At 33.6% G+C, this 26,172-nt stretch overlaps 1 protein-coding gene across 4 annotated transcripts in view; it reads right to left on the bottom strand.

Annotated features, from left to right (window-relative positions):
- Positions 1-26,172, bottom strand: part of LOC114340329 (uncharacterized) — a 153,697-nt gene that overhangs the window by 98,845 nt on the left and 28,680 nt on the right. For all 4 annotated transcript variants that reach the window (XM_050655786.1, XM_050655785.1, XM_050655787.1 and 1 more), the window contains one exon: positions 21,977-22,288. In XM_050655786.1, the coding sequence (XP_050511743.1) occupies positions 21,977-22,288 (312 nt within the window). The remainder of the gene's footprint in view (positions 1-21,976; positions 22,289-26,172) is intronic.

The following is a 26,172-nucleotide window of genomic DNA, read 5'->3' as shown; positions in this document are numbered from 1 at the left end:
AAAAAATAAAAAATTTCTACGACCAACTGAAGCCGAGATAATTTTTGGGTTTGAAAATAATGGAGCCAATTTCGTTATAAACATTTAGAGCTGAAGCGGCCCTGTACATCCTATGAGTTTCTAACTTACAGATTATTGTTGCTGAAGACGAAACGAAGATTTATAAAAAAATTAAAATTTTCTACAACCAACTGAAGCCGAGATAATTGTTTTTTTTTTTCTTAAATCGTAGTGCCTTTATTTATAACAATTAAGTAATTATTTTACAGTCATTGGCTAAAGAAAGACTTATATTATCTATAAGAAAATTATTATATTATATTATATTATTATATTATATTATAAGATAATAAAAATTATTATAAAATATAATTACATTTAATTATTAAAAATTATTTTTAAAATCGGTGCTTTTGCGAGCGGCCCAATTTTGCAAATCGCCCAGCTCGCTTCAAATCCGCGCGCTCGGAAAATTTTTACGGAACTTGTATTAAATTTTGACAGAAAACAATTTAATAATATTACCATTATAATCTACAGTCTATTTACCACTGTATTTGTTTTTCTTGATAAACTTTTATATGTGAAATCCAAAAAGAATAGTCACTACAAGAAGAAAAAGTTTTATATTGTATATTATAGTAAGAAGTAACATTATTATTATTATATTTATATAACAATGAAAAAATTAAAAATATAGTTATATATTTCATATATATGTATCATTTTTGTAATATTATTTCTTCAGAAATCAAATTTCACATATAAAAGTTTATCAAGAAAAACAAATACAGTGGTAAATAGACTGTATATTATAATGGTAATTTTATTAAATTGTTTTCTGTCAAAATTTAATACAAGTTACGTAAAAATTTTCCGACGGCACGGATTTGAAGCGAGCCGGACGATTTGCAAAATTTGGCCGTTCGCAAAAGCACCGATTTTAAAAATAATTTTTAATAATTAAATGTAATTATAGTTTATAATAACTTTTATTTTAAGATAATATAAGTCTTTCTTTAGTCAATGGCTGTAACATAATTTCTAAATTGTTATAAATAAAGGCACTACGACTTAAGAAAAAAAAAATTATCTCGGCTTCAGTTGGTTGTAGAAAATTTTTATTTTTTTATAAATCTTTGTTTTGTCTTCAGCAACAATAATCTGTAAGTTAGAAACTCATAGGATGTACAGGGCCGCTTCAGCTGTAAATGTTTATAACGAAATTTGCCCCCTTATTTTTAAACCCAAAAAATTTCTCGGCTTCAGTTGGTCGTAGAAATTTTTTATTTTTTTATAAATATTCGTTTCATCTTCAACAACAATAATCTGTAAGTTAAAAACTCATAGGATATACAGGGCCGCTTCAGCTCTAAATGTTTATAACGAAATTTGCCCCCTTATTTTCAAACCAAAAAATTAGAGGTTTAAAAATGTTTTAGGCATTTATTTACATCAAAATATGAAAATATAACTCTTTAGAAGGAGATAAGATGTTTCACCAACTCTCTACGATTTTTTTTCAAAAAGTTATAGCCTTCGACATTTGACGTCTTGGGATAAATAATTTATAATATCTAAGCAACAAATTCGTGGTACAATTCGTCAATCTGGCTTTACAATTTTTTTTATGTTTGGAATTGAAAGGTCTTCATTTTAAAGCTTTAAAAAATAAAAAAAAATTATTTGTACAATAAATAATGCAATTGTAAAAAACGGCCATTTTGGACCTTTCGCAGGCTGTTTTACAATAACCAATTAACCAAATTAAACTTACCGTACCTCAAATTGTAGGTTTTTTAATTTACTACAACTTTCTATTTAAAAGTTTTTCTCTAAAATCAAATCCTAAGCTGCAAAATTAAAAATCATTAAAAATTGCAAATTTAACAAATGAAAATCGCAATAAAAAAAGCGCACAATATTTTTGGTTACATTTTAGTATAAGTTATTCCTGGCATCGTCCTTTACAACACCTGATAGGTTTCAAAAATTCCTGAATTATATCCTGAAATCGACCTATTTTTCACCCACAGCCTGGGGTAAAATGACAGGAATCATGTTGGTTAGTAATAGCAGTCTGATTTTTACATGAGAGTATAATGATAGGGTAACAAATCAATTGGATGTTCTGTCCGACAAAATCATGGACGTATAATCCTCTTTATTTATACGTCCATGGACAAAATACATGGGAGGTTTTCGTAATCTGGCGTTCCAAATTTTTAAACTGTTCCACAAATAAAACTTCCCCTGTTCCAGTGTTCCCATACATCATAGTTTGTCAGACCAGACACCGTTAAGCTACACACACCGGCAAAATTAGCCGAACACCTTAAAAATGGGACATGTTTGATGTCTTGAATTTCCTAAACCACTGGTCCGATTTGAGTGATTCTTTTAGTATGCTATAGCCTTATTATTTAAGAATATCATTGTAATAATATTGTTGCTAGACAGGTAAATATCATTTTATACCGGGTGTACCAAGCATACTGTGTTTTTTTCTTAAAGTTTGGAACACCCTGTGGAATATTCTAGCATATGTAAAATATTAAAATCAATACTCGATTCTAGACTCAGGCTTTCTTAACATTTTCTTTTTGATTAATTTACTTATGTAAGATAATAAAAAAGTTATGTGCGTTAACAACTATCCATGTTTTTCATCAATAAATCCTCATAGTAGGGGAGGAAAGTATACTTTTGCAATTACTCGAGCGTTATGGGGACCTATTGGATTGTGAAGAGTATGTGCAAAAATCAGAAAAAGGTTAAGTTAAGTTTTCCATAAAGTGGGGGACTTTTCATTTTTTAATTTAATTTTTCATTTGAAACAATCATTTTTCTCCGATTATAGCGCTATCTATCCATAATTCGAAAAAATGTGTCGAATAAAAGTTGCTTATTTTTACGTAAGAATCCAAATCTGAAATAAAAATTGGGAACTCCTATTTAAGATTTTAAATTAAATCCCCCACCTCACCTCCGTGGGGACTCGTGACACCCCACGGAGGGGGGGGGGGTAAATTAAAATTTTTAAATACGAACCCTGCGATATTTCGTGAAATGAACATCAGATCGTAAAACTGCAAAATACACCTATTCAATATTTTTCAAAAATCTACCGAATGGCACCAAACACGACCCCACACGGAGGTGGGGTGGGGGGTTACTTTAAAATCTTAAATAGGAGCCCCCAATTTTTATTGCAGATTTGGATCCTTGACGTAAAAATAAGCAACTTTTATTCGCAACATTTTTTCCAATTATGGATAGATATAGCCTATATTTCCTATAATCGGAAAAAACGATTGGTCGAAATGGAAAATTAAATTAAAAAATGGAGAGTCCCACACTTTATGGAACACTTAACTTAACTTTTTTTGGTTTTAGCACCCACTCTTCACAATCCAATAGGTCCCCATAACGCTTGAGTAACTGCAAATTTAGCATACTTTCCTCCCCTACTATGAGGATTTATTGATAAAAAGCATGACTAGTTGTTAAAGCACATAACTTTTTTATTTTCCAACAAAAGCAAATGAATCAAAAAACAAAATGTTAAGAAAGCCTAAGTCTACAATCGAGTTTTAAGTTTAATATTTTATATATACTAGAATATTCCACAGGGTGTTCCGAACTTTAAGAAAAAAACACAGTATGATTGTAACACCCGGTATAAAATGACATTTACCTGTCTAGCAACAATATTATTACACCGATATTCTTAACTAATAAGGCTATAACATACTAAAAGAATCACTCAAATCGGACAACAGGATTGGGAGATTCGAGACATCAAACATGTCCCATTTTTAAGGTGTTCGGCTAATTTTGCCGGTGTGTGTATTAACAAATTTTCAGCTTGCTATAACATACTCAACTTTTTTTTGGTACGCTGGATCCAGGTCTAATAGTTGATGTTTATATTGTTTTAAGGCCATGGGTACATAATTTGCAAATATTTTACGGCTATCCCTACTTTTTCTGTATTTACACGGCAAATTACGTGTAGTAAAATTCACACTGGTATAGATATGTAAACATTACTAGAATGTCATTCTACTTGAAAATGTCATCATTAACTTAAGGGGGGGGGGGGGGGTATGATTTGAAATATTAATTTTTTTTTATTATTTCAAATAAAAGTGCATACTTTCAACAATACACTCTGAAAATTTCAAAATAATCGGAGTAAAATTACCAGAGATACAGGGTGCTGAATATCCCTACCTTCGACTCGCTTTGCCGCGACTTCGCGCCAGCACGCTTGAGAGTAGTGACAAACGTTAAACAACTGTTCGCCTTCTCTTTTGTAGATTACTCCTCGATTCAAAAAACATATTCCAATGTGCATCACTTTACGATTTGGCAGACAAATAAGAAGATGAAGTTGTCAAAACTTTAAACGCATTTTTCTCAAAACTGCTTTTTCAAATGCGGTCGACATGGTAACTGAAAAACTACTAGGCCGATCTCCCTGATATTTTGCACAGATTTTCTTTAGACATTTCATGAGGTAACAACGTCGAGATATTTTTCTTTTTTTGCTTATTTTTTGTTCAACAATAATAAATCTGTTGATTTTCACAAAATTTTTACCAAAAATTTCATTTTTTTGATTTCTGAGTGATACCAAAAATTCAAAAATCATTAAAAATAAAAAAACTCGACGTTGTGACCTCGTGAAACTCACAAGCTAATTAAATCTTTTTGAATTTTTTGTTTCGTATGATCGAGTGTCGAGTTCTGATGTCCACCGCAAAATCCATTTTTTTGTGAGCTGCCTGTCAAAATTTATCACCAATGGCTTATTTTTCAATATTTTGGATTTAATTTTTTTCTAAATATTCTTTGAATTGTACTTAATATGCATATTTAATTTAAAAATAAAATAATTGTACCATAGCTTCGAAAAAAATTCACAAAAATGTGCTTGATATGTTAATTTCAAACCATACCCCCTCCTTAAAGCGATGGCTTTTGAATGTTCTTGGATAACTGTTATTTGTATAAATGCAAATTATTAATTCAGTTAATAAATGTGATAATTATTTCACTAACTATGTATTCAGGGATTGTAATAATTTATATGTACAACAAAAACTAATACTCAATCGAGAAAAGAGGAAAAGTGTTAAAGTGATTTTTAATAATATATTGTTACTATGGAACGCTTACAATTTTGAACATCTTTAACAACAAAATACTTGGATCACAGAATATATTATCCTGATGTATTCTCTGCTTGGATCTTCCACAAATAATACACAATAAATAACTTTTTATTAAGTTGACGTCTTAAATCAATTATATTTATCAAATGCACTATATATCAATATTATTTAATCAACAACTCAAAATATTCCCGATGCCATGTCAAATATTTAAAATTGTCACTGTCTGACTGACAGTATGCTGACAATATTCTATTCGACTGAGTGCGTTGTAAGACAAAGATAGATTTGGAAAATATTACCACGGACATGGTGTCCATTTTTTCGAATCCTGAAAAAACTAATAAATACTTTTAAAAAATTTAAACGCAGAATGAAAGACTAAATTATTAACGAGGGCCTAAAGTCCCTTAGAATAAATAAAAAGTTTATTTTGAATGAGATATTTGAAATTAAAAATCACACTAAATTTTCTCTTAAATTTTCACTTCTGTAACTTATTAAAATAGACATTATAGAAGTTCTCAGGGACTTTCGGTCCTCACTAATAACGTAATCTTTCATTCTGCTTTTAAATTTTTCAAAAATACTTATTAGTTTTCTCAGGATTCGAAAAAAATGAATCCCCATTTGAATAGCATTGCAGCCGAGAATACGTACCCATCCTCTTAAACAATATTATAATTTGTAGATGGTATAAATATTTACCACTAAACTTTTTTTTCTGGGAACGCTCAGTGGTACATATTCGCTGTGTGCAAGTACTTGGAAGGGATACGAGAAACGATCGTGTTTCTTAAATAATTCATATTGTTAATTGAAATTGTCAAATTGACGTATATTTTATACCTACTGTCATTGATGAAAATGAGATTTTGCAAATGATGTGGTACAATGTTTTTACTTTTAATAACAAAACCTCAATCTTACTTTTTCTTATTTTTTTTGGGCTATAGCCTTGACAATTTTCTAGCAACCAGGACTAATATAATTGCCCAATATAATTAAAAGTGTTAAAAATGTTGCTGAGCTATGAAACCAGGTGTCGCTCTTCCGAACTTGCACGGTCCCAATAGGTATGTACCTCTTATATGTACAAAACTTAAAAAACTAGCACTAAAATTATCATAAAGTTACTAATTTTTGGTAAATTGTAACTAAGTCATTACAAAACACAATATTTGAAAATCCTGTCGACTTTGTCTGTTGAAGGGTTAAAGAACAACTAACAAAACCCTACTAGTGGTAAGCCAGCATATCGAAAGAGTAAAGTGTACATATTGAGAGTTTATATTGAGAACACTAATAACAGAAAATAACGACAACACTGAAATAAAAGTTAGAATCGAAAAAAGTATAGTCCAACTTTATAAAAATGAAAAAGGTTCTTTGTAACAGAGATTTGACATTAGCCCCAAAAGTATGACTAAATTTGCATATACAATGTCCTTACTATGGGGTCAAATCATTGATGCTTAATTGAGAAGTGATACGAAGACTTAATATGACCCGTATGCGCGCCAATGGGGCCAGTGGAATATAAAATTCCTAATTGAATGTCAAAAAATGCGCAATAACTACTTCTTAAAACCTACCAAATACGACGGCACAAGTATGATATATATACCAAAAAATCACAATTTAAAAATAAAAATCGACCTGTTTTGGGATTTTTCTTAAAGTCGCCCGATTTCGAAATAACGAATTGATTCCTTTCATTTACACCATACTGTATATTATACACTCAACCAAACTTATGTGGAATCATTACAGTCGGAAAAATGAAAGAATACCCATGAACGAACATACAAAACACGCTGTATTTTCCTGTCACCGTGTCACAAAAAAAATTGCCCAGCACAAATACATGTAATAATAATTATTACATGTACTTGCGCTGGCCAATTTTTGTATGACACGGTGACATGAAAATACAACGTGTTTTATATGTTCGTTCATGGGTATTCTTTCATTTTTCCTACTGTATGTATTTGAAACCTGCAGCTTTTAGAAGCTATAGGTGTAAATATTTTAGTTGAAACGATAAGAAGAGTTGCCGTGCCCATGGACTATATAGCAGGAGGAAGTTACGGGATCCTGAGTTAAGGCCGGGACGCATATTTACAGATGCTAGCGTGTGTTGACACTATGGTGTTGAAATCAGTTAGGGATTGGAAAAACAGTACATTTACAAATACTAACAGATTTGGACACCAGAGTGTTGAAACCAGCTAGTTTTTTTAGTGGTTATAATTAGGGTGGTACGAAAAAAGTCAAGTTGATAATTTCGTGTCGCTATAGTGCGGAAAAGTTGCGATTGGTAATTACAAGAAAAACAAAAAAAGAATTATTCAAATCGGACTTTATCTTCCGATCCCGCAACAGGCCTAAAGATTATGAAAAAATGAAATTTTACCTTTTTTTCAAAAATTTGTATTTATCCTTCGTGTACGTTTTATGTATCGCTATAGTAAAATTTATTTACAGTTTGCATGGTTGAGTACTAAAAAAAATTGTTTTACGTATTTAACGGATATTTTCCGATCCCGCAAGGTCAATCAAAATCTATAAAAAATTGAAATTTTTGATGATTTAAAAAAAAACATTTAGTTATCTCATTTTTTTGTTACGTTGTGAAGCTCTTCGCTTGTTTAGATATTGTATGACAATATTTAAACAACCCAGATCTCAAAACGAGGGGGTGGTTGCACTTCTAGCTCCACACGCACCCTTCTCTTCAACCGACCAATGAGTGTGTGTTTTTACATTATTTACATATGTACATTTCTTTTTCATCTGTTTGTGTCCAGCTCTCAAACACCAACTTTGCATTGTGATTTCTTTGTAGAATCTGGCAGCATGGAGCTTGATTTAAGTGTTGTCCTGATGCATCCACCTCTTGATTGAGCCCCACATACATAAGCATTAAACGAAGCTTCCGTGGCCACCATTAGACACCGCTCATCAGATGGCTTGTGGCAGGCATAGTTTTGTACATTCCAGTCTAACATGTCGCCCGATGTAATACAAGGAGTTATATCTTCATTTGAAACTCTTCGAGAAAGTGTTGGAGAAGATAGTTTTGCAACATTCCAGTCTATTATTTTAGTTCAGTCCTGTGCTTCAAAATTTCAAGTAGTAGGGAGAACACATTAGAGAGCTAGAGCCAAGGAGATTGTTAAAAGCCGGACAGACTAAATCCAAGGGCAAAAGTATTAGAAATTTCATCCCTCCTACTTTAAATTTTCAAGCACAGGACTACACTGAAATAATAGACTGGAAGGTTACAAAACTATCTTCTCCACCAGTTCTCCACCAAATGAAGATATAACTTCTTGCATTACATCGGGAGACATGCCAGACTGAAATGTACAAAATTATGCCTGCCACAAGCCAGCTGATAAGCGGTGTCTAAAGTTGGCCACGGAAGCTTCGTCTAATGCTTATGTATGTGGGGCTCAATCAAGAGATGGATGCATCAGGACAACACTTAAATCAATGACAATGCTGCCAGATTCTACAAAGAAATCACAATGCAAAGTTGGTGTTTGAGAGCTGAACACAAACAGAAAAAAAAATGTACATAATATGTAAATAATGTAAAAAACACTCATTGGTTCGTTGGAGAGAGGGGTGCGTGTGGAGCTAGAACTGAAACCACCCCCTCGTTTTGAGTTCAGGGTTGTTTAAATATTGTCATACAATGTCTAAACAAGCGAAGAGCTTCACAACGTAACAAAAAAATGAGATACTAAATGTTTTATAATTTATCAAAATCATCGAAAATTTCAAATTTTTATAAATTTTGATTGACCTTGCGGGATCGGAAGATATTCGTTAAATGCGTAAATCTATTTTTTTTATTACTCTACCATGCCAACTGTAAATAAATTTTACCGAATTCTTTAAAACGTACACGAAGAATAAATAAAAATTTTTGAAAAAAAGGTAAAATTTCATTTTTTTCATAATCTTTAGGCCTGTTACGGGATCGGAAGATAAAGTCCGATTTAAATAATTATTTTTTTGTTTTTCTTGTAATTACCAATCGCAACTTTTCCGCACTATAGCGACACGGAATTATCAACTTGACTTTTTTCACACCACCCTATTATACATGCATAGATGCTAACGGCTATTGACATTGAATTTATATACCTACTGGTGTGGAAAAATATTTAAGTGGATTTAGGTATTAATAAATAATTAAACGTTGTTGGGATATAAACAATAATATTGTTGAAATTACAACATACTTTTGTTTCCCCTGTATACTTAAATTCTACCAAATGAATAAAATCTCGGTTACACACAACCAAAGGAAACTATTATAATAAAACATAATTAGTTAAAGCCCCTTATTGATTCATAAAAATATAAAATCCATTTTAGTACCATATTCGTCAAAAGCATGAACAATCATTTCCTTTTCTTTGGTAGTAAAAAATGAGTTAACATCTACACATGTCCCATTCAGTAAATTAAAATTAGGTCTCGTTCGCTTTTTCCGTAAATCGACATAAAATAAGGGGAATTTAAAAACACTCTCATCTCAATCGCCAAACAGAACACACACACACATTCTTTCACTTTCACGCATTTTTAAATCATAAAGACAGTCTCTATTTTCTAGTGCGATTCAATTAAGTTAAATAAGTTGTACGGTAAATTAGTGTAATATTAAACATTCTCGCTTTATAAATAAAATTTAGTTTGCATCTGGTGCTTTAATTTGGGTATTGGTGACAGTTTACCAGTAGCAGAAATCGACTCATTCTTATGTGTGGAAATTAATTACAAGATTCGCACATAGTTTGGTACCCCTGGTGGGACACACACAGACACAGGAGAGCTGAATCCCGAGTCTTCTCTCAAGAATTCATGGTACCCCTGGCATAGGCAGTCAGAAGCTGTTATCACCTACAACCACTGTATAGCTGCTACCACCCCCAGGAGGCAGACAACCAGAGGCATCTTTCTTCACATCGGAAGTGCTCATATTCAAAAGTTTTACTCAAGGTAACTTTCGAACTATTATTATTAATACTTCTGCATACGCTCGAATTTTTATTCGCTCAATTATTATTAATATTGTATCGTTTTATTGTTTGCATTATACTCGCATTTTATTCGCTACTTTTTATTAATATTTTTTCTCTTTTACACTCATAATTATTTTTTACACTTTCTTCATTTATCTTTATTTACTGTTATTTCACTTACATATCATATTTTCGCATATATCGCACTGATAAATCTCTCTTTAGTTACCTATTTCACAACAATTTTTGTATAATTTCACATTAGTGCAGTGCAATAAACCTTTTGAGTGAACTTTTCCCCTCATTATCGTTATATTTTGTCTAAATTAAAATGGATCAATTAAAGAGAGAAAAATCAACAACCAAATCAGCCATAACTCGCGTATTAACTTGGATCACTAAGTATCTTGATGATCAAACAAACTCCTTTGAAATAGACGTCAGAAAATCAATGCTAATTAGCTCTTTTAATAATTATAATCAAATTTGCGATAATATTGAATCATTAGAAGGTGGCGATTTGGTTGCTGAAAACAGAGACGAAGTCGAAACTAATTATTGTTCTGCCATGGCAAGATTAGAAAACAAACTACACAGTCTTGCTCAGTCTCAATTCAACTTATCTCTGGCTTCTGAACGTAACCCTTTTATTCCCTCAAACGTAAAGTTGCCCCCCATATCAGTCCCCACTTTCCACGGGGAGTACTCCAAATGGGTTTCCTTTTACCAATTATTTACCTCTCTCATCACGGATAATCAGTCCATCTCAAATGCTCAAAAACTAATCTACTTAAAATCTGCTCTTCTTGGTGAACCCCTGACTCTTATCGAATCTCTCGAAATCACAAACGATAATTTTGACTTAGCACTAGACATTTTAAAGAAAAAATATAGTAACGATTTGGCAATTATCAACTCTCACATTAACTCTATCATTGACTACCCTTCTTTCTCTAAAAGTAACCGTCAAACACTAAGTGAGTTCATAAATGAGTCTAAAAAGCATGTTGACTCACTGAAGTTATTAAATGTGCCTGTAAAAACTTGGGATTTAATTTTAATTAATATTTTATCTCGCAAATTAGACTTTGCTTCAAAACGCTATTACGGAGAAAGAAGAAATCGCAGCTCTCAGCCAACATTAACCGAATTTTTCGATATTCTTAACGAACGCTGCAATATTTTATCTGATTTAACTCATCTCCCTGAATCTAAAAGGGATTCACACTCACAAAAATCCCACTTAGCCTTTCTCCCTGAACCTAACAGGGAACCACATTCGCAAAAAGCTCACACTAAAACACACTTTACCTCTCTACATTCAAATACCTCACAATCTACGCAGCAAACTTATACTCACCCCAAGTGTTCATATTGTAATGCCTTCTCACACAGAATATATTCTTGTCGGCAATTTTTAGCTCTATCTCATGATGAGAAACATAATTTTATTCGCTCAACAAAAATGTGCTCTAATTGTTTGGGCACTAAACACTCTCACAATGACTGTATTTCTAGAGGTTGTTCAATTTGCAACCGAAGGCATCATAGTCTCCTTCACCAAGATTCTTCTGAGCAAAATCGCAACCCTTCTGCCCCACGCTTTCAAACTCAATACAATACACGTTCTAATGTGAATTATCCCAAACATTCCACTCAGAAAGACATCGCTAACAACAATGTCAGAAACGAAGATATTAATGAATCTCGTAACGTGCAACGTACCTCAACAAATTCTCTACCATCCAATAGTTCAGAAGGCACTCAAATTAACTCTCATAGGCCTTCACATCATGCCCCAATCAATAACAACACCCATAGCTCATCATTAAGTGCTATGAGCGACACTTTAACTAATTCGTATGTCCTTCTCGCCACTGTAAAATTCACTCTGTTCACGAAATCAGGTAAAACTATTCAAGTTAAAGGTTTATTGGATAGCGGAAGCCAGAACTCTTTCATCACTAAAAGTCTGGCAAACAAACTTAATTGCGAAACATACGCAAGGACTTTACAAATTTCTGGAATATCTCAAAGCCCGATCACTTCAAATCTCACTGCCAAAATTACTCTCTTTTCTGATCAGTCAGACAACCAACTTACTTTGAACTGTGCGATCATTCCGATAATAACTTGTAAATTACCTCAAACGAATATTTCTCTAAGTAGCATACATATTCCCGAACACCTCAATTTGGCAGATGATAAGTTCTTTGAATCTTCCGATATTGACATTTTAATTGGCGCGGACAAATATTATGAAATTCTTCAACCTGGTCACTTTAAATTAGGAACAAATCTACCAGTTCTCTTTAATACCATCTTTGGATGGGTGATCGCAGGAAATTTTCCCATTAATTCTCGCTCCCAAGAAAATTTAACTCTTTCGGTACAAACAACCGAAATTCTTCCCAATGATAATGATTCTCGTCTTGATGTAGTCCTTGCTAAGTTTTGGGAAACTGAAGAATGCCCCACCACTAAAAAACTGTCCGAAGAAGACGAACTGGCTGAACTCAACTTCACAACTTGTCATAAAATTCTGGAAAATGGTCGCTTTCAGGTTGATTTACCGTTGAAGTCCCCTTCCGAGCATCTTAAACTCGGCAATTCATTTTATGTAGCAAAGAAACGATTTGAGTTACTTGAAAGAAGATTCAAAAGCAACCCTACGCTCTTTAATGAATACAAAAAATTCATCGACGAATATATAAACTTAAATCATGCTAAATACGTACCTTTGTCTCTTCACAGTACTTACTCTCTAAACAAATACTTTTTGCCCCATCACTGCGTTCTAAAAGATTCTCTGACTACCAAACTTCGCGTAGTTTTTGATGGTAGCTCTAAATCCACTTCTGGGCAGTCTCTTAATGATATTTTACTCACTGGATATCAAGTACAACCTGATTTGTTCGATATCATTTGTCGTTTTCGGCAATTTAAATTAGTTTTTATCGCAGACATCGAAAAAATGTATAGACAAATTAATGTCAATCCCGAACAAACTTTTCTCCAAAATATACTTTGGAGAGACAGCCCAAATGAGCCCTTAAAATGCATCGAACTCGCTTCCGTTACTTATGGAGTAACGTGTTCCAGTTTCTTAGCCACTCGTTGTTTAAACGAAATTGCAAATTTACATAAAGGAAAATACCCACTCGGTGCTGACGCTCTCTTGAATCAAACCTATGTCGATGATGTTCTCTATGGAGCCAACGAATTTTCTACTCTTGAAAACGCACACCATGAACTTAATGAAATGTTAAATTTTCATGGAATTCGTCTTCATAAATGGGTCTCCAACTCTCCACAATTTTCAGCAAAATATATAAGTAACCCTCCGTTAAATTATGAACTCGATGTTGAAAATACAAGTAGTAAGGTACTAGGCCTCTCCTGGCAGCCTAATGAAGACAACTTTATCATTTCTGTACCTATTTCTCCAGAACGCACTTCCCTATATACTAAAAGAACGGCTTTATCATTTCTGTCAAAAATCTTTGACCCCATTGGTCTTTTTGGTGCATTTACAATCACTGGAAAATGTTTTATACAAAAATTATGGCTCCAGAAACTTAATTGGGATGATTCTTTACCCCTAAACCTCCACAACGAATGGAAAAATTTCGTCTCCGATATTAATTCACTAAACTCTTATAAAATACCCCGTTACTTATTTCAAAATAAAAAAATCGCAACAATAGAAATTCACGGTTTTGCTGATGCTTCAATTAGGGTCCAAGCCGCCGTATTATACTTTCGTACTGTATACGAAGATAACACTGTACGTTGTACATTAATTACCTCAAAATCTAGACTCGCTCCTTTAAAAACTATATCAATTCCTAAGTTGGAATTATCTGCAATGTTATTATTGTCTAGATTGACTCAGAAAATAGTTTCTGTATATGAAAATCGCATCTCATTTTCTTCTATAAATTTGTGGACTGATTCTCAAATCGCCCTATGCTGGATTAACTCTTCTCCTTCTCGTTGGAATACTTTTGTGGCAAATCGTGTATCCCAAATACAAGATTTAACCCAAAACTTCACTTGGAGACATGTCAGTTCACAAGACAATGCCGCTGACAGTCTGTCTCGTGGTCTTACTGCAAAAGAATTTTTAAATTCGTCTACTTGGTGGAATGGCCCAGATTTTTTATTAAAACCTCACTTACTCTTGTCAAGTCACGAATCTCACACTCAAAAGGGTATATTACCCGAAGAAAGGAAGGTAACATTAATAACTTACCCCACAATTGTTAGTTCAGAAAACGATTTCTGCAACAACTTATTTTCTAGATTCTCGAATTACACTAAACTATTACGCACAGTTGCATATATTAAAAGATTTATTTGGAATTCAAGAAATCCCTCTCTAAAATTCTCTAATGATCTCACGGTAGATGAATTGCGCTCATCTTCTCTTTCAATTCTTAGAGGCATGCAAAATCTGCATTTTGCTAAAGAAATTCTAGAACTTAAACGCTCTGCACCAATATCTAATAAACATTTGCAATCTCTGAACCCATTTTTAAATTCTGAAAACCTCCTTTGTGTGGGTGGTCGATTAAGTAACGCTAATATAGCTGATCAACAAAAGTATCCCATACTACTACCCGCTAATTCTCTTGTCACTACTCTATTACTCTCCCACGAACACAATCGTTTGGGACACGCTGGACCTCAGACTACTCTATCAAATGTTAGGCTAAAATATTGGCCTTTAAATGGTTTACGAACTATCAAAAAAATCGTAAATAATTGCCACATATGCTTTAGGTTTCGTGCCAAACCTTTGCAACAAATTATGGGTGCTTTGCCCAGACTAAGAGTCACCCCTTCTCGTCCATTTCAGAATGTTGGATGCGACTTTGGTGGACCTCTCTTTATAAAATCCTCCAATTTACGCAAGGCAAAGTTGCTAAAGTCTTATATATGTGTATTTGTTTGCTTAGCTACAAAAGCCGTGCATATAGAATTAGTATCTTCCCTTTCCAGTGAACACTTCCTACTTTCCCTAAAGAGATTTATATCACGCCGAGGACTTCCTTCATTGATATATAGCGATAATGCTACAAATTTCACTGGATCCAAAAATCAACTCCGAGATTTGTATAACCTTTTCAAAACCCCTTCTTTTACAAAAGATTTACAGAATTTCACCAAGGAACATTTCATAGAATGGAAATTTATTCCTCCCCATAGTCCCCATTGGGGAGGTATTTGGGAGGCTGCCATTAAGAGTGCCAAATACCATCTCCGCCGCATTGTCGGTAATGCCCACTTCACGTTCGAAGAACTCAGCACCATCCTCTCACAAATTGAAGCAATTCTTAATTCGCGACCGCTATGCCCCTTATCAAATGATCCCTCAGACTCACAATGTCTTACTCCTGGACATTTTCTTATAGGGGAGAATCTTACTTCTTATCCTGAAAAGACATTGATTGATCTACCCGTTAGTAGATTAAATTTTTTCCAACGATGCACTAAGATCCAGCAATCCTTTTGGAAGCGCTGGTCCGTTGAATACCTAAGTAGGTTACATAGTAGACCCAAATGGTCCCAAGTACGATCTGATGTCAAGGAGAATGATCTTGTTTTATTAAGAACCGATAATTCTCCTCCTCTGAATTGGCCCACTGCCAGGGTAATTAAATTAATGCCTGGCTCTGACGGCAGAGTAAGGGTCGTAAAATTAAAAACATCAACTGGCGAATTAATTCGTCCTATCACTAAATTATATGTACTACCACAATAGTTTTTCAATTTCCTTAATCATCTCTCCCCTTGTTTTATAACTCTCTATCTTTAGCTCTTTATCGTTTCACAACCACATAATTTCCCATTTCCCGTGGGGGCCCAGTTATGTTGAAATTACAACATACTTTTGTTTCCCCTGTATACTTAAATTCTACCAAATGAATAAAATCTCGGTTACACACAACCAAAGGAAACTATTATAATAAAACATAATTAGTTAAAGCCCCTTATTGATTCATAAAAATATAAAATCCATTTTAGTACCATATTCGTCAAAAGCATGAACAATCATTTCCTTTTCTTTGGTAGTAAAAAATGAGTTAACATCTACACATGTCCCATTCAGTAAATTAAAATTAGGTCTCGTTCGCTTTTTCCGTAAATCGACATAAAATAAGGGGAATTTAAAAACACTCTCATCTCAATCGCCAAACAGAACACACACACACATTCTTTCACTTTCACGCATTTTTAAATCATAAAGACAGTCTCTATTTTCTAGTGCGATTCAATTAAGTTAAATAAGTTGTACGGTAAATTAGTGTAATATTAAACATTCTCGCTTTATAAATAAAATTTAGTTTGCATCTGGTGCTTTAATTTGGGTATTGGTGACAGTTTACCAGTAGCAGAAATCGACTCATTCTTATGTGTGGAAATTAATTACAAGATTCGCACAAATATATTAACACAAAAGAACATCATAAAAAATAATGTTGTTATGAAGCTATTTACTTGTGGCATTTTTATAATAAACTATTTAGATGGGAAATAAGCCACAATTAAATTGAAAAAAATAATTTTTGTTAACGTTTCGACGCCCAAATCGGGTGTCATTTTCAAAATACAAAATACTACTAAATTAAACAAAAATGTTGTTGCTTATTAAAAGGAGTTACTACAAATAAAATGGTATCTTTGGATGGTGAAATGATTGTGAAAAGCATAGTTTTAAGTACCTAGGATCGGTATTACAGAGTAATGGAGGAATAGATGGAGATGCATGCAGTAGAATTAGGGCTGGATGGATGAAGTGGAAAGAAGCGAGTGGTGTGTTGTGTGACAGAAAAATTCCAATGAAGCTGAAGGGAAAATTCTATAAAACAGCCATAAGACCGGCTATGATGCACGGAACTGAATGTTGGGCAGTGAAAAAGAAAGAGGAACAACGAATGCATGTGGCGGAAATGAGAATGCTTAGATGGATGAGTGGAGTGACAAAGAAGGATAAAATTAGAAATGAGTATATTAGGGCACCTATTGGTGCCAAGTGGTCTAGGTGTGGCACCAATTGATGCCAAAATGAGAGAGCATAGGTTAAAATGGTTTGGTCATGTTCAACGTCGAGACGTTAATCACCCAATACGAAGAATAGCTGAAGTGCAGATTCCTGGAAGGAGTAGGAGAGGAAGACCAAAGAAGACCTGGGGGGAGACGATAAGGCAGGACATGTTGGTAAAGGGGATTAACATTGATATGACCCAAGATAGAATTGTGTGGAGAAATGCAATTAGGGAAGCCGACCCCACATAGGGATAAGGCAAAGAGAATGATGATGATGTTGTTGCTTATTAAAAAATTCTTCTAATAATTTATATAATCTGACTCATTTATATCGGCAATTCAGACATATATTATACATTTTAAAGTATTTTTTACTAAGCAACTTCAATTTTCTTTTAATTTAGTAGTATTTTGTATTTTGACAACGACACCCGATTTCGGCGTCGAAACGTTAATAAATTTTTTTTTTCATTATAATTGTGGCTTACTTCCCATCTAAATAGTTAATTATAAAAAATAATATTAGATTAATGAGCAGATCCATTCCATTTAGCGTTAGGTTGGTTCTCTGTGATGTTTCTCATCAGGTTTCTGCTTCTTTTTTCCCTTTTGTTGCCTCGGTTTTGGAAAAATAGTACGTTTACAGATGCTAGCGTGTGTTCACACTAGGGTGTTGAAATCAGTTAGGGTTTGGAAAAACAGTACATTTACAAATACTAACAGATTTGGACACCAAAGTGTTAAAACCAGCTAGCTTTTTTAGTGGTTATACATGCATAGATGCTAACGGCTATTGACATTGATTTTATATACCTACTGCTGTGGAAAAATATTTAAGTGATTTAGGTATTAATAAATAATTAAACGTTGTTGGGATATAAATAATAATATATTAACACAAAAGAACAACATAAAAAATAATGTTGTTCTGAGGCTATTTCCTTGTGGCAATTTTATAATTAACTAATTAGATGGGAAATAAGCCACAATTAAATTGAAAAAAATAATTTTACTAATGTTTCGATGTCCAAATCTGGTGTCGTTGTCAAAATACAAAATACTACTAAATTAAACAAAAATATTGTTGATTTGTAAAAAATTCTTGTAATAATTTATTTAATCTGACTCATTTATATTGGCAATTCAGACATATATTATACATTTTAAAGTATTTTTTACTAAGCAACATTTTTGTTTAATTTAGTAGGATTTTGTATTTTGACAAGGACACCCGATTTGGGCGTCGAAACGTTAATAAAATTATTTTTTTCAATCTAGTTGTGGCTTATTTCCCATCTAAATAGTTAATTTTAAAAAATAATATTAGATTAATGAGCAGATCCATGCCCTTTAGCGTTAGGTTGTTCTCTGTGATGTTTCTCATAAGGTTTCTGCTTCTTTTTTTCCTTTTGTTGCCTCGGTTTTGGAAAAACAGTACGTTTACAGATGCTAGCGTGTGTCCACACTAGGGTGTTGAAATCAGTTAGGGTTTGGAAAAACAGTACATTTACAAATATAAATAGCATCTATGCATGTATAACCACTAAAAAAGCTAGCTGGTTTCAACACTCTGGTGTCCAAATCTGTTAGTATTTGTAAATGTACTGTTTTTCCAAACCCTAACTGATTTCAACACCATAGTGTCAACACACGCTAGCATCTGTAAACGTACTGTTTTTCCAAACCCTAACTGATTTCAACACCGTGGTGTCAACACGCGCTAGCATCTGTAAATGTACCGTTTTCCAAACCCTAACTGATTTCAACACTGTGGTGTCAACACGCGCTAGCATCTGTAAATGTACCGTTTTTCCAAACCCCCTAACTGATTTCAACACCCTGGTGTCTACACATGCTAGCATCTGTAAATATGCGGCCGGGACACACATATGCGCACCGATCCCGAGCCGACACACGGCAGAGTGTGGGACGTGCTACGTCGAGAAAGAAAAATTAAGGTATTTTATCTGTGGGGACACATAGTACCGCACCGCGTCAGCATCGTAGCCATGCTCGGTCACCACATCCATGTCGCTGTCTCTGCTCGGTGCGGATATCTGTGCGGCCTTTAACCAGGCATCACAAGATTGATCACGTAAATAAATGGTGTCTTCAACACCAAAACTGGAACATTGGAATAGTGTGCTATTTTCTAACGAAAGTAGGATGTGTAACATCAGATGATTAACGAATTCGTGAACTTACGAGGGCGAGAAAGACAAGCAAGAACGGAAACTGCCAGATTTGTTCATAAATACACTCGTGGACAAAAATATTGCATATTTTGAAATTAATGTGTGAAATAAAATTTTTTGTGCTGCCCCCAGTGTTATAGGAATAGGATTTCTTTTCCCAATGTGATGTTTTGAATTGTCATATAAATGGTATAATCATATAATTAAAATCATTAATAATTATTTAAATCATATTTTCTTAAACATAATATTAATAATTTTGATTTTAACTTTTCTTTAACATAATAGATAAGAAAACGCCTGAGAGAACCCCAGACTTACTATTTATAAATTCGCATTGCAAGTTAAATAGCTATTATTGCAAGAACGCCTACTGTAAGTTATTTTGTGGCGTTTAGTATTTTTTTGAAACATGCAAATGGCGAAATACATGATACAAAGGAGCGTATGGAAATGGCTTTGACCCCAGCTCATTTTTTGGCAAATTTGCTTGATAAACGCTTTAGTGGAAATAAACTTACCATCCATCCATTACAAATTATCATCCAGGAGCATTGTCAATTATTATTAAATACCAGGCAAAGTGTGTACCCTTTAAACCATATACGTTTTCTAAACATTTAATTGAGAATGTAATATGTACCAGAGACTTGGTGGCGTTCTATGAAAAGTATTTTTGTGTAAATAAATGTTTTTGTAATTCTTTAATTTTACTTTTTTTTTCTGCATAGATCTATTAAAATATCCACTTATAAAAACTGTAATGTTATTAAGGGTGGTTTTTAAGGGTTGAAATCTTATGATGTTATATCCTAAAGTATAAAACAATCATTATTTAAACAATCAAAACCAAATTTTACCCATATTAATGTTTAAAATGTTTTTATATAATTTTTGACAATAAGGGGTAGTTTACACCCCTAAAAATAATCAACGCCCTTAAGCATGATATAGAATATGAAGTACAGGGTGAGATGATCCTAATCCCAAATTTTTATGTAAATCGATGCAAGTCGAAATTATTCTTTTAGGATAAGTAAATTTTTTATATATAGCTCCAACAAGGGTGGTTTTAAGGGTTGAAATGTTATGATAGTATATCTTAAAGCATAAAACAATCATTATGTAACTAATTAGAACCAAATTTTGACAATATTAAAGTTTAAAATGTTATTTTATAATTTTTTACAATTAGGGGTAGTTTTCACCCTTAAAAAACCAAAAGCGTACAACGGCTCAATATAGAAAATGAATTAGAGGGTGAAATGAACCTAATCCTAAATTTTTGTACAAATCGATGCTGGACGAAAAAATTGCGAGGTTTAGCCATTTTTTCAGCTTCATTTCCTCGACTAATAGCAATAATATGATACTTTAAAACATCGCATTCGGAAAAGATATAAAGTCCGCGTCCCACGATCAAATAATTTGATCAAACTGGTTTGAGCAAACTGAAAGGGACAGTTAGTGACGTCACATCCTGAGTGTTCATTGTGGATAATAATGAAAAATTTTAATTTTAAATAAAGTACAAACAAGTTAGACAACTCAATACAAAAAATTTGATCAAACTAGACTGATAGTGAGAGCACAGATTTTTAGAATTTCAAAAAAACTGCAATTGTGACGTCACTTTGACGTACTTCCTCAAGTACGTCAAGTTTGCTCAAACTGTTTGATCAAATTATTTGATGGTGAGACGCGGCCTTAATCCTATTCCTATGATACTGGGCGGCTACGGTTAACAGCACAAAAAATTTCATTCCACATGCATATGCAATATTTTTGTCCGTGAGTATATAAAAGAGGAAGGGTCATGTTCTGGGGAGGAAATGATCGGTAAAAAAATCCTTTAATTTTCATCCAACCAACTTTAATAGCTCGCAGGTATGTTGATTTGGTTCTATAACTGTAATTAGGCTCGTGAGAGATGCGATGGAAGAAAATTTAATTTAGCATTAATTCGCTTATGATACTAAAAAAAAATCAGATGATTCCATATGTTTGGTTGAGTGTAAAGGCTGATTTGACGTGGACGGTACGGCGCGCAGAACAATAGAAATCGCACGTCCTCGGCACTTCCCGGTCTCGCCCCGTTCCGTCGTAAGATAAATCAGCCAATGCTTTTCATATCGGACGATCCTTCAACGTGCCCCGTCCCGTCCCCGTTGTAACATAATTCCGGCTTAAATCTTTGAACGATAAAAGATAAAAATAAACTTAATATCAACTTTAATTTCATAATTTTGTTAAAGGGGCAGCTTTTTTCTGCTTCTAAGTACCCTTTCAGGAGGACACTGCGGACACTGGTGTCTGACACCGGTGTCCGCCACCGGCAGCAAAGCATTGTTTTAAATGAACGACTACAGACGAGCCACTTTGAGTGTGGCTGATTTTAGTGGCTCAACAATGCTTTGCTGCAATTGAACACCGGTGAAAGGGTACTAAAACTTCAAAAACAGTCAAAACTGTTTAATAATATGATTCCAGTACTTATCAAAATTACCTGAATTTGTGCTACTCTAGCAGCTTCATCAAAACCGGGAGGCAAAGGTTCTCCTGGTGCTACCTCCACGATTTCCCGTTCTTCAACAACGGAAGGTTTTTGTTCATCTTCAGTGCTACCAGAATTGAAATCCAAATTTTGCATGTGTCTTCGACCCGTCTCATGTTGAAAAATACGTCCCATGACAGGACACTCGCATATGTTACAATACCACTTTTCGACGCCACCGGATATTGATAATTCAAAGACATTTCCATATTTATTGTTCTTTAAGAATGCCTTTAAGCCGAGTACACGCTGCTGCTCGTTTTCCTACAATATAAGATTTATAAAATATGTGTCGCTACTTTGATGGGTAGAATTTATTATAAATATAAAACCTTTTGTACACACACTGAACAATCTTCAATTATCGGTTAATCGTAATATCGATACGTAGGCACTAAACCATACTGTTATAGTGACCGCGTTGAGTATTCTGTATACATTGAACCGGTTAAAAACAAAATAGCATACAGACTATGCGCCATGTTGACAGAATGTTGTTATAGTACTTCCACTCTAAATGTTCCCATGCATGAAATTATTCACGAATTACTTTTTATACTAGGTCTCTTTTTAACTCACAGAAACTAGTACCGCAGGGTTAAGCCGCTTTTCCATAAAAATCGCAATAAGTTAAACAAGGAAAAACATTACCGAATGTCTTTGATAGCTTATGAATTTTGACGTTTATAATCTTCAATGACAGTGACAGTTTATTTGCATTTATTGTTTATTTAGTTTTATAAATCAATAAAGTTTGATTTATTTATCAATAAAATTTATTTGGTTTTATATTTATAAAAAATAAATATAATATTTCAGTTAAATAAAGGAAGAGTTGCAATACTGACTTTTGGGTCCCCGGACAAAGACGAGTATTATTAATGTAGTGTTGATAAATCAATTTGTGAAAAATTTGCACTTGTATCATTATTTCCCCAAAGATAGGATATGTTAAAAAAAATTGAAGGCACTCATGGGAGTGCCGACAGAAGTGAAAACTTCTTATAGTAAATAAGTTACAAGCTCAATGCTTTTTCCCCATCCAAAAAAAAGTGCAACACCTATATCATATACGCGATGCGTACGCCTATGCTATTTATGTACAGACATATAATTTATATACGTACAAAATTTATTTCAGCGAAGTGATGATGGTCGCAAATTCAATACTTTTCCCATCCAAGAAGTGCCCAACGTCCCTAAAGAAGTTTGCAATTTCAAAATTTATTTCGTCGAAGCGATGAAGTTCCCTCATTTAATATTTTTCCCCATCCAAAAAGTGCACAACGTCCCTCAAGAGGTTTTCACTTCAAATATTTATTTCATCGAAGCGATGATGATCGCGATGACGGTCGCTAATTTAATACTTTTTCCCATCCAAAAAGTGCACAACATCCCTAAAGAAACTTTCAATTCAAAAATTTATTTCGTCGAAGCGATGACGGTCGCTAATTTAATACTTTTTCCCCATCCAAAAAGTGCACAACGTCCCTCAAGAAGTTTTTACTTCAAATATTTATTTCGTCGAAGCGATGATGGTCACGATGGCGGTCGCTAATTTAATACTTTTTCCCATCCAAGAAGTGCACAACGTCCCTAAAGAAATTTTCAATTCAAAAAATTATTTCGTCGAAGCGATAACGGTCGCTAATTTAATAATTTTTCCCATCCAAAAAGTGCCCAACGTCTCTCAAGAAGTTTTCACTTCAAATATTTATTCCTTCGAAGCGATGACGGTCGCTAATTTAATACTTCTTCCCATCCAAAAAGTGCACAACGTCCCTAAAGAAGTCTTCACTTCAAAAATTTATTTCGTCGAAGCGATGACGGTCCCTAATTCAATACTTTCCTCCTATTCAAAAAGTGCACAACGTCCCTAAAGAAATCTTCACTTCAAAAATTTATTTCATCGAAGCGATGACGTTCGCTAATTTAATACTTTTTTCCATCCAAAAAGTGCACAACGCCCCTAAAGAAGTTTTCACTTCAAAAATTTATTTCGTCGACGTGATGAAGGTCGCTAATTTAATAATTGTTCTCCATCAAAAAGTGCACAACGTCTCTAAAGAAGTTTTCACTTTAAAAATTTATTTCGCCGAAGCGATGACGGTCGCTAATTCAATACTTTTTCCCCTTTTAAAAAGTGCACCACGTCCCAAAAAAAATTTTCACTTCAAAAATTTATTTCTTCGAAGAGATGACGGTCGCTAATTCAATACTTTTTTCCCATCTAAAAAGTGCACAACATCCCTAATTAAATTTTCACTTCAAAAATGTATTTCGTCGAAGCGGTGACGGTCGCGATGATGGTCACTAATTTTTTCCCCATCTAAAAAGTGACAACGTCCCTCAAAAAGTTTTCACTTATAGGTTATACATTTATTTTAAATTTAAATACTTCACAATTTATGTATATGTTACAGTTCAAGTTGATTATCCAGTTGGAGTTGACTCCAACTAGTTGGAGTCAACTCTAACGGCTGGTTTCAGTAAAAGTTGATTATAAATATAAAATGAAGATTTATATTCAACATTTACTAGTAAAAGTAGACTCCAACTAGGAAAAGTATACTCTTCCCAATGCCATTTAGTAAAAGTTGATTCTGATTCATACAAACAGCCGATTCTAGAAATTAATTGTTACTGAAAATGTTCAAATTAGTCTAGGCTGTATCGTCGCCCCGTTAGGTAAATTACTCCGATTCGAATTTTTTGCACAAACTTACATACTCAAAAAGAGGTCCTTATAACAAATCTACTGGGTGCCAGGCAGTACCTTGATCGATAAATTGTTTAAACAATTGTTTTTAGACAAATTCACAAAAATAATTTTTTCTCTTCGAACAATATTTTTTTAGATCATTTGGGTAATTCTGAGCAAAAAAGGTATTTTGTGATTTTTCTCTAAAATTGATTGTTGTCGAGTTATACGCGATTTAAAATTTGAAAAATGCGAAAATAGCCATTTTCAAGGCTTAATAACTCGGTTAAAATCCATTATTATGAAAGTCAGAAAGTGACCAAACCAAAGTTTATAGCCCCCTCTACAAGATCCAGCCGAAATTTTGTCACTATTTTATTACTAAGCTTTATCTTTAATTATTAACAATGAGCGCTAAGTGCGTATTAGGCGGTGGTATCGTCTTTTCAGAAGACGATAATTAAAATACAGAAACGGGAAGTCCGGAATTTTCGTAGAACTATAATACCACGATATAAAATGCATGCGTTTTGGATGTGGTATTAGTATTACTTTCTAGAAATTGTCGACTTTTTTCCTTCCACCAATTCAATTTGATGTGAATTCTTAGAAAAATCACGTATTCAAAATGTCAAAATAGAATTTTACCGAAACGTAGAAAATTCGGATGACCCGGAAGCCTTTTCCGGGACGCCGGGACACGACTTCGTAATTCGGGCCATGTCCCGGATTTTTCGGGCTAGTTGGTCACACTAGTCATGTACCAACTACAGTTTCTTTTATTATATTTCTATATTTTTAGATTGTATAATCAAGACTTACTATGTACTACTATTTTAAGTTTTTGTGTGTTTTGTGTACCACCGTAAATAATGATATGTACCACCAGTGGTACATGTACCACATATTGAGAACGGCTGCTTTACATAATATGAGATAGAGTAGATAAAAATTATTTCTGTGAATTTGGTTAACAAAAATTGGTTAAACAATTTTTCGACCGCGGTACCGCGTGACACCCTGTGTATTTGTTATAAGGATTGTTATACGGATGTATTTCTTTGAGTAAGTTTGTGCAAAAAATCGAATCAGAATAATTTACCTAACGGGGGCGACGTTACAGACTATACTAATAAGTAGTTGAAACGGTCAAAACAAAGAAACGTACACTCATCAAAAATGCACTTGAGATTCTCGTATAATCAACATTTACTGAATCGATCCAGGAAGAGTCAACTCCAACTAGTAAAAGTTGATTTAAATTTTTAAAATCAACTTTTACTGCTCGTTTCAGTTGGAGTTGACTCCAACTAGTTGGAGTCAACTCTAATTGAGAATCAACTTGAACTGTAACATATACATATACATAATATAAATACGTACAAAATTTATTTCGCTGAAGAGATGACGGTCGCGATGACGGTCGCCAAATAAATCCTTTTTCCCC

This window comes from Diabrotica virgifera, chromosome 7, assembly GCF_917563875.1.
Source record: "Diabrotica virgifera virgifera chromosome 7, PGI_DIABVI_V3a".
NCBI lineage: Eukaryota > Metazoa > Arthropoda > Insecta > Coleoptera > Chrysomelidae > Diabrotica > Diabrotica virgifera.
The sequence above is the reverse complement of the archived record's forward strand: the minus strand, read 5'-3'. Positions and strand labels throughout refer to the sequence as shown.